Below are 13,955 nucleotides of genomic sequence, written 5' to 3'. Positions count from 1 at the left end.
GGATGTGCTTAATCTCGATGCCATCTGCACCTGGCAGCGCCGCCCGCACCGCTGTAGGACGTGGCTTGGGAAGCCAGGCCTCAGCTTGGTGGGAGAGGGCGTTGAAGCTACCTAGCGACGTTTGCTGAGGGTGGGAGCAGGGGGACCAGTGGCGCACGCACCACACGTGTCACACGTGAAATACTCTGGTTGCTGTGCTACTGCCCCTCAGGTGAGCTGCCCCCTCACCTGCACTGGCAGGTGGGCCCGCACCGCATGTCCACTGCTGAGCAGGGTCTCGTTTCCCTTTCCTTACCGCCATTAATCATCATTGCCCCCTGAGAAGCCTCCTTCCGGTGAGATGTGACAACCAGAACCCAAGGGAAAGCGCTGTCGGGGCCCTGCGGCAAGCCGCGTGCGCGCTGCTTTCACGTGGACCGCGCGGCGAGCCCCGCAGACGCGGGGACGGAATGAGGGCCTGACAGGTGACGCGGGTGGGGGTGGGAGGGCGGAAGGGCCCTGGCTATGGCCACCGGAGACGGGGGTGGGCGGCGCCCAGGAAGATGGCGAGGGACGCGTTATGGAGGCGAAGCAGTTTCTGCGGAATATCCCAAACATGCGGCCCGAAGGCTGGGGCGGGGCCGCTGAGCACGTAAAGCACAGCGCCCCAGACTGGACTGGAAACTCAGGGAGCGCCCCGGGGCCGGCCCTGACCGCAGGGTGGACAGCTAGCGAGAGGGGGCGCAGAGAGGGCTTTGGGGATCCGGACTGCATAGAGGAGCTGGCCTTGGAGTGAGCGCGGAGGCCCTGGCGCCACGGCCACGCGGACTCAGTACTCGCTGGGGTTTGGGGTGAGATTTCGGAACTGCAGCGGTTCGGACGCCTGCGAAGCTAGGACGGCAGACGGGACGGCAGACGGTCCGCTTACATGGATACGCAGGGACTCAGGGTTAGAAACGAGGCTGGGGAGGGACGCTGTGCGCCAGCCAGGTCCAACAGGCGACAGTGACGACAGTGACGGGGACGGGGGATGTGGCAAGAGGAGAGCGAATGTAGCGAAGCGGCGCCAGGAGCCTCAGACTGGTGGGGTCATTAGAGGCCGTAGAAACCGCTCCACACGGTGTGGGGACGTCCTTGCTGGCAGGGCCCCAGCTGTGCGCTCACGGCACCCGGGGCCCTAACGTCTCAGTGCGAGCACGGGCGGCAGCGCCAGGCCGGCCCGCTAGGGGCGCTGGCGGGGCCCGCGGCGACCCTGACTCAGCCGCGGACTGGCCAGCCCGGAGTGGCCAAGGCTTCCTTAGGGTCAAGATTTTTCCTTTCCAGCGACCTAACTTCCCTGCACGGTCCGAGCTTTCGTCGGCTGCGTTTCCTCCTGGACTTTGGCGCCTGAGCCTCCGCCTTGAGGTCCGAGCTAGCGCGGCCCTTTGGAAACACTCGGCCAGCCCTCTAAAAACGTGCCCACGGCGCCCTGTCACCCGAGACCAAAGCAAGCGCACGGCCACGGGGGGTAAGAAGCCGCCCGTGAGCCGCTCCGAGGTCACGCCGCATCCCGGCCAGTCGCCACACTGGAGATGGCCCGTGCCGCCGGGGCAAGGGCTGGAAGGTGACGCAGGTGGGTGGCTCGGGACCTGGAAGGCGGCGTGTCGGAGCAGCCTTCGGCCCCACGGACTCTGCAGTCTCCCCGTGAGCCGCTGGTGGAGGACTGCGTGTGACAGAAGACGACCAGCCTCTGGTGCCAGCGTCCCACAGTACGGGACAGAACGCTCGGTCTCCCGAGACCGCAGACTGCGCGCTCAGCGCAAGGCACATCCACCCTCTCCGGGGGCGCTGTGACTCCCTGCACCCCGCGTGTCCCGCCAGGCCACCACTGCTGGGGTGTAGGCCACCGCAGGCCAGTTTGGGTGTCAGCGATCAGGACCCCAGCGTCACGGAAGGAAGGCAGTCGGCTGGTGGGACAGTGACCTGTCCCTGTGCCTGTCCTTCTCCCCTCAGCCCCACGACTTGGATACCACTGATGTAAGCAAATGAGTCGCGATTGTCTCGTCCCCCTGGCACTTTTTGGCCCCCTTCCTTGCCACGGGGAGTCAGGTCTCTTTCCTTAGTGCCTCTCCCCATGTGAGACCCAGAAGTGTGAATGCCGAGGGTGGGGTGGGGTGGGGTGGGGTGGCCGGGACAGTCAGGGGTCCCTGCCCCACCCAGCGGCCCCTCAGACTTGGTCAGCAGGGGTGAACACTTAGGACGGATGATGATCACTGCAGAAAGCTGACGGCTTAACAGGACAGTAGGGGGCAGGGTTACGGGTGCCCTTGGGGGAAGGGCAGCGTGGAGGGCGGAGGAAGCAAGGCCGTGCCTTCCAGCTGCTCCAGCTGTCTGCAGTGATTCCCCCGGGCACCCTCAGTCACCCCTCCTGCGCCTCGGGCCAGGCCTTGCCCCTCCTCTCTGCAGACCCCTCTGGGGCACGCCTGACTGATGGCTCCAGTATTCCTGCCCCTCCCCAGGCCATCTGTGATAGCGCCGCCGGGGCGGGGCAGAGCTTCACTGCAGGAAGCCTCAGTGCGCGCTGGAACCCCACCCGTGTCTTTCTGGACATGTGGAGGGCAGGGAGGCAGGAGAGGGGGGCTGTGAAGTCCCGTAGCGGCGTAAGGTGCTTGACATTTTAGTGCACATCGGCGCTCACGTGAATGAAGGACACGAACCTCAGATCAGTGTCTGAGGCGGGGGGGGGGGGGGGAAGGGCAGGGAGGCCAGAAAACCACGTGCCTCAGTGCGGGGCGCACCGAGCCTCGCTTCAGAACCCCGTGATTTCTGAAGGTGGGTTGACGGTAAGTTGTTGCACTTCTGTCGCTACTTGTCAGAATCACTGTCTTCGGGTCGCGCTGCCTTCGTGGTTTCCGTTGACCCCTGTTGAGAAACAACACAGAACAAGGTTTGCGACTTAGAACTCTGGCTCGGTCGCAGGGTGTTGCAGGAGCACCGAAGGCCTCGTTTCTAAAGGTGGGACGCAAGGCCTGAGGCGGTGGCACAGTGGCTTCAGGCGGCCCCTACCCCCAGATGCTGCGTAAGGAAACGTATGGTGAGCGCTTAGGCCTTGGACTTACTGTCATTCCCCAGAGCATGACCGAATGACCGAAACCAAAAGAGCTGCTTTGGGGAAGGGTTTTGAAAGATCCTTTCTTCGAAGAGGGGAAATTTCCAGTTACATCAGATGGCCTCTTAAAGACACCTGTTCCCTACGTGGCTCACAGACATCGACACCAGCGTCGGCTTGTGGCCGGCCAGGCCACTCAGAGACCTCGTGATCTTGGAGAGAGTGCGGCCACTCTCTCTCACTTTAGCAGGTGTTCGTCTTCCGTGAGTCCAGTACCTGAAGGAACAAGAGGACAAGCACCCAGGTGACAGCAGTGTGGCCTTCTGAGTACACACAGCAGCTGAAACGATTGCGGGCTAGCCTGGGTTGTGCTGGGCTTGTTTTTTCCAAAATAAAATTTTTCTTGATAAAAGATCATTTTTAAAAAATAAAAAAAAGATAAAAAGAATGCCTATAATTATATAATCCCAAAAATAAGACAACATTTGAGTTTATGTCCTTTTGCTCTTAAAAAAGATAGCATATACCATAATTTAAAACCAAAATTGACATCATATTGTATATGTGTTCTCAAACTTTTCTCATTTGAAAAGAAAAAGGCATATGGCCATGTCATTCGCATTCTTTGAGAACACAATATTAAGTGTCAATATTTCATATGGAGCTAACAATCTAAGAGCTCAAGCTGCTAGACATTTTTGATATCACCACTTTTTTAAATCAATAAAGATCATTGTACATTAATTTACATATATATATTTTTCTCTATAAGAAACATCTAGAATTGGAATTACTGAGTTTGAAAGGGCATTACTGGGGCACCTGAAAGGTGTTGAATTGTCCTCAATATATTTGTACAAATTATATTTCTATCAGTGTGTGCATAGAAATGTGTATTTCTTTACACATTCATCAAAATATGGCTTCTCTATGTATCTCTGCTCATTTGGTAGGCAAAAATGTACATTTGTTTTAGATTTTTCTAATTTATACACAAAAAAACTTACTTTATGGTATATAGTTCTGTGGGTTTTGACCAGTATAAAGTCGTGTATCCAGACTCTAAGGGTAGATCTGAAAGATCATTCATGATCCTTACACTGTAAACTCCTCCCCTTAAATGTGGATACAATCTGTGTCTTCTAATAAATAAGATATGGCAAATGTGATGGGATGTTACTTCCATGAAAATGTTACACATACACATAAAATTACCCTCAAAATATATAGAAAACATTAACTAATAGAAACCCGTGGAGAGTGAGAATTCAACAGGTCTTTTCAATTGGGAAATCACATACGAATCAGAAAATTTAAAACTTCTGAGCCTCACCAAAGGGAAATGGAAATATACACTTCTGCTTTGAAGAATTACAGAAAACATAATTCATTTGAAGCATACTTGGAACAGGTACAAGAATTGATCTGTCATTACACCATTAAAAAAAATTGGTATCGTAGGAGTCATGAAGTCTTACACTGCAATTAAGTTACATATTAATAAGTAAAAACATTTACATGTATTTCATAATTTAAAGTACTTCTAAATACGGAACAAAGAAATGAGGGATACTTTAAAATCTTTCAAATTCAATGATACTACATATGAAACCTGTTGAGACGTGAAAGCATGCTTTGAGGGAAGTTGATAGCTTTAAATACTAACATTAGAAGGGGGTGAAAATTCATGAGCTAAGTATCCACCCTAAAAATATATTAAAACTGGGGGGGGGGGGAATAGCAAAGAATATGGAAGGAAGGAAGGATTAAAAGCATCAAGGATCCAGGTTAAGACAGCAGACTAGGCCAACACCGTGCCCGCCTCCCACGTCCACATCAAAGCCGCAACGAAACGACAGAGCGGCCTTCAATGAGACGCCCGGGAACTAAGGACACGCGGAGCCCCCCGGGCCGCAGTGGGCCGCAGACGCGACCAGAGGCCCTGCGCGAGCATCGGCAGCACGCTCCGCTGCGGTCCCCCCAAGAGCGCGGGGTCCCCCCAGAAGGAGCAAGACGACCTGGCCCCACACCGGGCCACCCTAGCCGGGAAGCGCAGCCCCCGCATCCGACCGTGACGACGAGCCCGGATTCTGTCCCTTGGTGGCGACGGAGAGCGGCGGAAACCCGGGCGTCCTCTTAAAGGGCCCGTGCACCACCCACCCGGGGCTCCCGCGGAGGGCCGGTGGTTCGGGAGGCTCCGGACACACAGGAAGAGGCCGAGGTGTGCGACTTCAGGGCGAGGGGCGCGGCCAGCGTCCCCTGCCGAGCCCTCCTCCCACACAGCCGGCCGCTGGCGGGCACCATCTCGCGGCGTTGAGCCCGCCCCCACACAGCCAGACCACAACTCCCATTGGCCCGGCGAGTCCGCTCGCCCCGCCCCGTGACTCCGAGGCCCCGCCCCGCCCACACTGCCTAGGCTCGCTCAGCAGCTGAGCCTCACAGACAGGGGGTGGCAGACCTCAGGGTTCCCTGGGCCACATGCTGAGGTCCTCCAGGCCCCGTACTGCTGGCTACCCAGGATCCTGCTGTAGCTCCTACCAGAGAGCCCTGGCCCAGGCACAGACAGCGGCCAACCCTGGCCTGCACAGAAGCCCTCCCAAGACGCCCAGAACCAAACACCCAGTGGCCGGCATCACCGTACAAGAGCACCCCCCCATGAGCCCCACAAGCAGCACACCCAAAGAGTGGTCAGCAGGCAAGAGAACCCATCAGTAGATGACAAGGAAATGCATATTTACGACAGAATAATTCTCAGCTATGAATGACATTTTACCATTTGCTATGACATGGACAGACCCAGAGACCATTATGTTAAGTGCAATAAGTCAGAGAAAGAGAAATACCATCTGATCTCACTTATGTGTGAATACAAATAAACGAACAAACAAAAAAAAACCACTCATAGATACAAACTGATGGTTGCCAGATGGGAGGGGGTCTGGTGAAAAATATAAAGGGACTTAGAAGTACAAATTGCTAGTTACAAGACAGTCACGGGGATGTAAAGCATAAGAGATATAGTTACTAGTATTGTAATAAGCATATATAGTGCCTAGTATGTACGCTATATACATAGACTAATGGGGGAGGTCACTTTGTAAATTATATAACTATCTAACCACTATGCTGTACACCAGAAACTAATATATTGAATGTCACCTGTATGTAGTTGAACAATTAAAAGCATCAATTCATGAAATAAACTAGGACACAATAGTGATAAAACCCCACTTTTTTTTTTAACAAAGCTAATAAAGTAGACCAACATTTGGCAGATTCATAAAGATAAAAAAGGTACATAAAAATATTGAGAAAGGGCTGATCTCGGAAGCTAAGCAGGGTCGGGCCTGGTTAGTGCTTGGATAGGAGACCACCTAGGAAGACCGGGTGTCGTAGGCGTAAAAAATAAAAAATAATAATAAAGGAGTATAAGTTGACAAGGTCCTTGCAATCTATGAGGTCAACCAAGGGTTGCCTCATCTAAAAAATATATATTGTGAAAGAGGAACATAAAGAAAAAACATTTAAAAAATTAGGAAACAGTATGAAGAATTTATGCCAAAAGGATTGAAAACAGAGGAAATAGACAAATTCTTAGAAAAATATAACCACCAACTCAAGAATAGAAAGCTAAGTCACATAAAATATTAGTGATTCAAATCTTCCTCGAGATCCAACTACATGCTTTATACCAGAAACTAATTTTAATATAATGCAATCACTAATGAAAAGAAAGTTGGAATGACTATATCGACATTTTTTAAAAGTACACTTCAGAAGGAGGAGTATTCTCAGGATAAACAGGGACATTATAAAGAGGGCAATCTTCCAAGAAGACATAATACCTGAAGCGAAAAATGAACTATAAGACACAGGTAAATCCACGATTATATTTGGATATTTCAATATTTTTAAGAACTAGCTAGAAAATTAAAATAGATGTAAATGACATTAAAATCAACTTACCATAACTGACATTTGTAGAACACTATCCGCTACAGTGTCAGAATTTGTATTCCTTGCAATTGTGTGTGGAATGTTCATCAAGATAAACTATATCCTAATTCATTACAAACAGACTGGCTTCTTTCACTTAGCAATATGAATTTAAATTTCCATTACGTCTCCTCATGGCTTGATAATTCATTTTTTAATCCTGAATAATGTCTCATCTTAAGGATGAACCACAATTTATTCATTCCCAACCCCATTAGGAACCAGGCCGCACAGCAGGAGGCGGGCGAGAGAAGCTGCATCTGTATCTGCAGCCGCTCCCCAGCGCCGGCATCACCGCCTCAGCTCCGCCTCAGATCAGCAGGCAGTAGATGCTCATAGGAGCCCCGGTCCCTGATGCCACGAAGGTTGGGGACCACTGTATTAAAGGACACCATGGTTGCTTCCAATTTTGGGCAGTTATAAATAAAGCTACTATAAATATTCATGTGTAGGTTTTTGTATAATCATAAGTTTTCGGTCATTTGGATAAATACCTAAAAGTGTGCTTGCTGGATGGTGTGTTTAGTTCTGTAAGAAACTGCCAAACCGTCTTCCAACATGGCTACTATTTTGCATCGAACGAGAGTTCATCTTGCACCGCATCCTTGACGGCATGTGATATTATTACTATTTAGGCATTCTATCAGTTAGGTAGTGGTCTCGTTTTCATCTGTAACTTAACACATGAGGTTATTTTTCATATGTTTATTTCCCATATATGTATCTCCTACAGTGAGATGTCTGTTCAGATTTTTGCCCATTTTAAAATCAGGTCGTTCGTTCTCTTACTGTTGAGCTTTAAGAGTTCTCTGTATATTTGGATAACAATCCTTTATTGGGTCTATCTTTTGCAAATATTTTCTCCCGTCTATGGCCTGTCTTCTCGTTCTCTAGACAGTGTCTTTTGCAGAGCACACATTTTCAATTTTAATGAAGTCCAATTCACTGCTTTCTCTCATGGATCCTGCCTTTGTATTGTATCTAAAAAGGCACGATCAAAGCCACTGTCATCTAGATTTTCTTCTATGCTATGTTCTAGAAGTTTTACATTTTTGTATTTTACATTTAGGTGTATGATCAGCTTTACATAAATTTTTGTGAAACATTTAAGGTCTGTGTATGAGGCTTACCCAGCCTCACCTGGACTGGCAAACTGCCAGCATTCCTTGTCCCCTCCAAATTGAAAAGACTCAAGTCCTGGTGAGTGGAGCCAAGAGTCCTGGAAGGAACCCGGGCCTGTCTCCCTGGCCAGCTGTCCCGTCGGGGCAGAGGTCCCACACCAAGAAAGAAGCCTAGAAGTCACGCGAGTTTTCCCAGGAGTAGAGGCAGTCCAGAAGAAAAGGGAGCTCCAAAGCTCTACCCAAAGACAACGACTATTTGAAAGAGTATGGAAAGTTCCAGTCTAAGAGCAAGAGGCCAGGTAGTTTACTAGAGAGAACCGGGGAAAGATACAGCTAAGAAAAACCCCCCTGGATGAGAACCACCGCCTGCAGAGCGATGTCTGCCTCCGAGCACTGCTGAGAACAGGGGAGTCGCCCATAAACGGCGGAGCCCACCAGGGGACCGTCGTGACATCTGAGGCAGACAGCTCAGGAGAGTGTTCAGAGAGAGTCGAGATGCCAGCACTGCTAAAATCTCCGCGCCCCCAAGGTGATGCGCGCAGGCTCGAGGCTCATCCTCTGCAGATCGGCACTGAAAGTGTCACGGTACAAGGTAGCAGTCTTCACTAGACCCTCCTGGCCACGAAACGAACCGCCAAAACCAAGACGACAATCGAAACAAGTCTTGTGGAGGGAAAGTTTATAATCCAGTGTTGAACGCGCTCCATAAAATGTCTAGTTTTCAACAAAATGTTGAGACATCCAAAGAAACAAGACCGTGTGACCCATAAACAGGAAAGAAAGTGGGTGACAAAAACGACCTGTCAGAGGAAGCGGATGCCATGTTTAACAGACTTCAAAGAAATTTAGTTCAAAGAACTAATGGAAACTCTGCTTAAAGAAATAAAGGTATAAAGACAGGGCTCATCGACTAGAGGATATCAGTCAAGATGCAGAAATTATTTAAAAATAACTAAATGGAAATTTAGTACTTCAAAAGTAAATAGTGGAGTTTACGTCATAAAAGAACAAAGAAAAAACGGAAAAGAAAAATGAAGAGTCTCAGGGAAATGTGAGAAAACACGTTAACGGAAATATCAGTGGACCAAAAAGAGTCAAGAGCAGAAAAACCGTGTGAGACACATGGAGGAAATGTCACCACTTAGATGAAGAGCACTGTGCCTCCCCAAGGTCCCGTGTGTGTTGCCCAGCACTGTGCGTGAGCGAACGGGCGAGCCAGCTGCAGCGGGACGTGTCCCCCTCGCTCGCTCGCCCTCCCTCCCCTCCCCTGCTCGCCCTCTCCCTGTTCCAGGCCTGTTTTGGTGGCTGTACACATCAGAGGGGACCAAGCAACAGGCTGACAGCAAAAAACAATGGCTGTTTACCTTACTGTGACCAGCAGAAGTTCTAAAACGTCCTCGCAAAGATGTCCCAAATTCTCATTATCTGTAAATACAATTATCACTCATGATTATGCTGCTGTGGCGCAGCCGACCTGAAGGTACTAAGGTCACCCCAGGTTATCCAGGCGGGCACACTGTAATGCTATGAGCCTTTGAGAGTGCAGAGTGCCGTGTAAGTGGTGACAGAACGGGCGGGGGGGGGGACCTAGCAGCGGAACGGGGACCTCAGTCCTGCTGCTGCAGGGACTGGATTCGGCCAACGACCCGAATGACTCTGCAAGAAGATCCTTTCCGAGAAGTTCAAATACCAGCCCGGCCCAGTCGACACTAACTGCAGTGTCGGGATACCCTGAGCAGAGCCAGTGTGGCCTGCGTGGACTTCGGACCTACCTATGAAAACATGAGCAGGTGTCGTGAGGCTGCCAACTTTACACTGCCTTACTACACAACGTGTACACCAACCCTCTTGGGGCAATGGCTCCAGATTCCTCTGACTTCTAAGATTCTACAGAGCCCACTGCCACTGACTTCGTCCTGGGACATGACAGAGAAAGAAGAGTAAACAGGCCCCCCACCCCTGCCCCAGCCACCAAGAACTAGAAGATTCCCTTTTCTCCACAGGCTTTTGCTGCCCGTCCCACGGTTTAGGCTGCAGACACTTGAGAACTTCCGATCCAATTCTTCTCCTCCAATCCACCTTCTATTTGCTTTGTGAGGCCTCGAAGAACTTTTCAATGCACTCTCTCCAAGTTTTATAAGTGCATTCACTGAAACAGGCATCGTGGAACGCACATCCTTCATTTTATCCACAACCTACATTTTGCCATGTGTGTTACACAGCCCTGTCCGCCTTTCTCCCCTCGTTAGTCCTCCCCATACGTAAACTTAAGGATGGCCGCAATCATCATGTTAATGTCTCTAGCCACCTCATTTCTCTGAAGTTTATTCTAGTCAATTCATCAGGAGTGGTTCATGGGAAAAATATGACCTAATTTCTTGCAAACTCATAGCGGTTTTTACATGCCCTTTGTGCTCGAAATTAAGTTTTGCTGGAAACAAGATCCTAGACTTCACTTGTGGTTTTAGCATGTAAGGAGTTTACATGGATCACCACTCCTACCCTGATAACGATGAAAAAGTTGAACTAGAAATCAACAACCCTTCTTACATCCAGCAGATGTAAGGTCGGGAATCACTGCCCCCCCAGGTACAGAGACAGGTGGGACAGAGAGGCACAGGCATGGGAGTAGAAGACCAAGAGCAGAGAACTCCACGGGAATCGGGCCTGGAGACAGAAAAACTGTAATTGAATGGTTCGAGGCTCAGTGCGGACTCACTTGAGAGTTAAGAACACTAGGGGACCTGGCCCTAGCGAGACCCCCACACTTCTGTGAGTCTGACCTCCAGAAGCCCAACCGGATGGTTGCACTGATGGTCAGAGAAACGCCCGCTCCTGTTTCCAGTAGGTGGAGGGGGGATATAGTGATTCTGAAATAATCCCAGAACATTTTGTACATAACGAGGCCTGTCCTAAGACAAACCACTTCACCAGAGCATGACTGACGAGGGTTTTACCAAAGCCTAAGTGACCTGAGGGGAAGTAACAAACTCCAGCCCCCACTAGCATTTCTGTCCCACCGAAATCCCGAGAATCAGTCACAGGACTATAAAACAGTTGCCTGTCCACCAACCACCACGACATGCAGGGAAAAAACCAAGTATGCCAGAGAAACTGTTCGCCCCTGACAGCTACAGCAAACGGTAAACACAGCCGAACTCCTAGCGAGGTCTGCACTAAAGGCTTCCTTATCTCAGCTACTTATACAGACTACATCATTTCTGGCTTTCAATAAAGTTACATGATGAAAGATTAAAAAAAAAAAAACACCATGAAGAGAGAAAACATCAGAACCACGGCAGAATGGTTGGAATGATCACACTGGGAATTTAAAAACTGGTGAACCCATCGAAGACATTCATTTCTGATACAGTATTTCTGATTCGAATTTCAGTTTTGTGATTCTGTCTCTGCTGACATCATTCGTCCTTTCTTGCACGTCGTCCACTTTTTCCCTAAGAGCCCCGACCAGGTTAATCCTAGTTGTTTTAAATTCCCAGTGTGATCATTCCAACAATTCTGCCGTGGTCCACCAGTCAGTGGACATAGCTCAAAGAATTAGTGGGCTCGAAGAAATTCCAATACGAACTTCCATAACTGAAACACATAAGGGAAAAAGTGAACGTCACAAAATGCACAAGAACTGTGGTACAATTACAAAAGTTTAACATACACAAAATGGGAATATCAGAAAAGAAGAAATGTTTGAAACAATAATGACAACATCTCAAAATTAACCACACCAAACTATAAAGGAAGCTCAGAGAACAGGATAAACAACCCCCCCCCAAAAAAACCCACAAAACAACAACAAATTATACTTAAAATATATCATGTTCAAACTGCAGAAAATGAAAGACAAAGAGAAAAATCTTAAAGAAGCCAGAGAGAGACATCTTACTTATAGAAGAGCAAGGATAAGAATTACATTGGACTTCTCTTTAGAAATCGTGGAAGCCAGGAGAGAGTAGAGGAAATATTTAAAGCATTAAGAGAGAAAAAAAATCTCACCAACCTAGAATTCTGGATCCAGTGAAATTATGCTCATGACATACAGGAGAAATCAAGAGTTTCACAGAAAAGCCAAAATTTGGGGAGTTTGTCACCAGTAGAGCCACGCTGCGAGCCATGTTAGAAGAAGCTGTTCGGCTAGAAGCAAGAGCTCCAGAAACTCGGATCTCCACCACCGAAGAGCTGCACGAAAGGAAAAAAAGGAGCCAAAATTAAATCAAAATTTTTTCTTGCCTTTAATAAAGTTAACACATAACAGTTAGTTCAAAATAATAACAGGAACGAAGTATTCGGTAATGCTAGCTCATGGACAGATGGAGTAAGTGACAGAAATATCACAGAGAGAGAGCGAAGCAGCCGTGGCGCCGAGGTGGCGGGGAAGCCTCCTCGCGCGACCACACCGCGACTGCAACGACACGACACTACACCTGGGGATGCACGTAAGAGGCAGGTAGCAGGGGCAGAGGCGCGAGACGGGCGCTGGAGAACTGGGAGGGACCAGTGTCGGGAGAAGTCCCCAAGACGTCTGGCCGTGAAGAGCAGCGGACCCGGGGCTGAGCGGGGAGGGGGACGGGGCGGCACCCGCTTCTCCTAAGGGACTCACCGCTGGCGGCCTCGCTGACCCTGAGCTCCGGCGCGGGGACAGCTGCTCCAAGGGCGCCAGGGCCACATGGGGAGGGACCGAGCGGACTGGCTTCAGGCCGAGGGCTGGAGGGCCTGCTTCCCCCCAGACAGAAGCGCTGATAAAAACCACTGGTCCTTTGCTGAGCCCTCCCCACTCCCGTGCGGGCGCAGGTGAGCACCATGTCCAAGTTTCCATCAACCGGGATCACATGGGCACCCCGCCCGGGGGTTCCCTGAGACCCCGCCCCTCCCAAAGTGCTGGCCACCCGAGCTCCCAAAGGTTCACAAACCCCAAACAAGCAGCACCTGGCCTCAGGTTACGGCAGCCCCAAGCCCCACACTAGCAGCAGCTGGCCTCAGTTTCTGGCTTAATCTCTTGAGGCACCTAAAAGCCCAGCACAGGTGACAGCCATCTGCAGATTGCTTGCTGGCTCATGCCAGGTGGCCTTGGAGAACACCTACTACAATAGGGCCACTCTACTAAGACCGGGAGACAGAGCAGCCCTACCTGATGACAGTAACAAACACAGGGAGGCAGCCAAAATGGGGAGACAAAGGAACACGTCCTAAATGAAAGATTAGGAGAAAATTGCAGAAAAAGACCTAAATGAAATGGTGGCGGGCAATCAGATGCAGAGTTCAAAGCACTGGGTATAAGGATGATCACAGAACTTAGAGGAAGAATAGATGAACTCAGTGAGAACTTCGACGAAGAGATAGTAAAATTATAAAGGACATAGAAACCATAAAAAAGAATGAAGAATACCATAGCCAAACTGTAGTATACACTAGAAGGAATCAAACGCATGTTAGATGAAGCAGAGGATCAAATCAGCAATTTAGACGACAGGGAAGGAGAAAACACCCAATTGGAGCAGCAACAAGAAAGAGAATCAAAAAAAAAAAAAAGAAGAAGAAGAAGAAGAAGAAGACAGTTAAAGTGGCCTCTGGGACAACGTCAACTGTAACAACATTCGTATCACAGGGGCACCAGAAGGAGACAGAGCAAGGAATTGAAAGCCTATTTGAACCAATAATGATGGAAAACTGCCCTAACCTGGTGATGGAAATAGACATAGAAGCCCAGGAAGTTCCCCCAAACCAGGAACCCAAAGAGGCCCACACCAGAGAAAGAC

The 13,955-nt window shown here is 49.6% G+C and overlaps 1 protein-coding gene across 4 annotated transcripts in view; it reads right to left on the bottom strand.

The window, feature by feature from the left end:
- LOC118607850 overlaps positions 1–13,955 on the bottom strand; it is a 73,980-nt gene that overhangs the window by 18,400 nt on the left and 41,625 nt on the right. For 3 of the 4 annotated variants that reach the window (XR_004952881.1, XR_004952882.1, XM_036227247.1), the window contains 2 exons: positions 12,200–12,378; positions 2,459–2,880 (listed from right to left, as the gene is read on the bottom strand). Coding sequence is in view for 2 of the 4 variants with exons in the window: in XM_036227247.1 (XP_036083140.1) it covers positions 2,837–2,880; positions 12,200–12,378 (223 nt within the window). In the remaining 2 variants the exon portion in view is untranslated. Of the gene's footprint in view, positions 1–2,458; positions 2,881–9,548; positions 9,610–12,199; positions 12,379–13,955 lie in introns of those variants that run through there. The other variant, XM_036227246.1, reaches the window with a different exon arrangement.

This window comes from Rousettus aegyptiacus, unplaced genomic scaffold (genome assembly GCF_014176215.1).
Source record: "Rousettus aegyptiacus isolate mRouAeg1 unplaced genomic scaffold, mRouAeg1.p scaffold_m13_p_9, whole genome shotgun sequence".
Taxonomy (NCBI): Eukaryota; Metazoa; Chordata; class Mammalia; order Chiroptera; family Pteropodidae; genus Rousettus; species Rousettus aegyptiacus.
The sequence above is the reverse complement of the archived record's forward strand: the minus strand, read 5'-3'. Positions and strand labels throughout refer to the sequence as shown.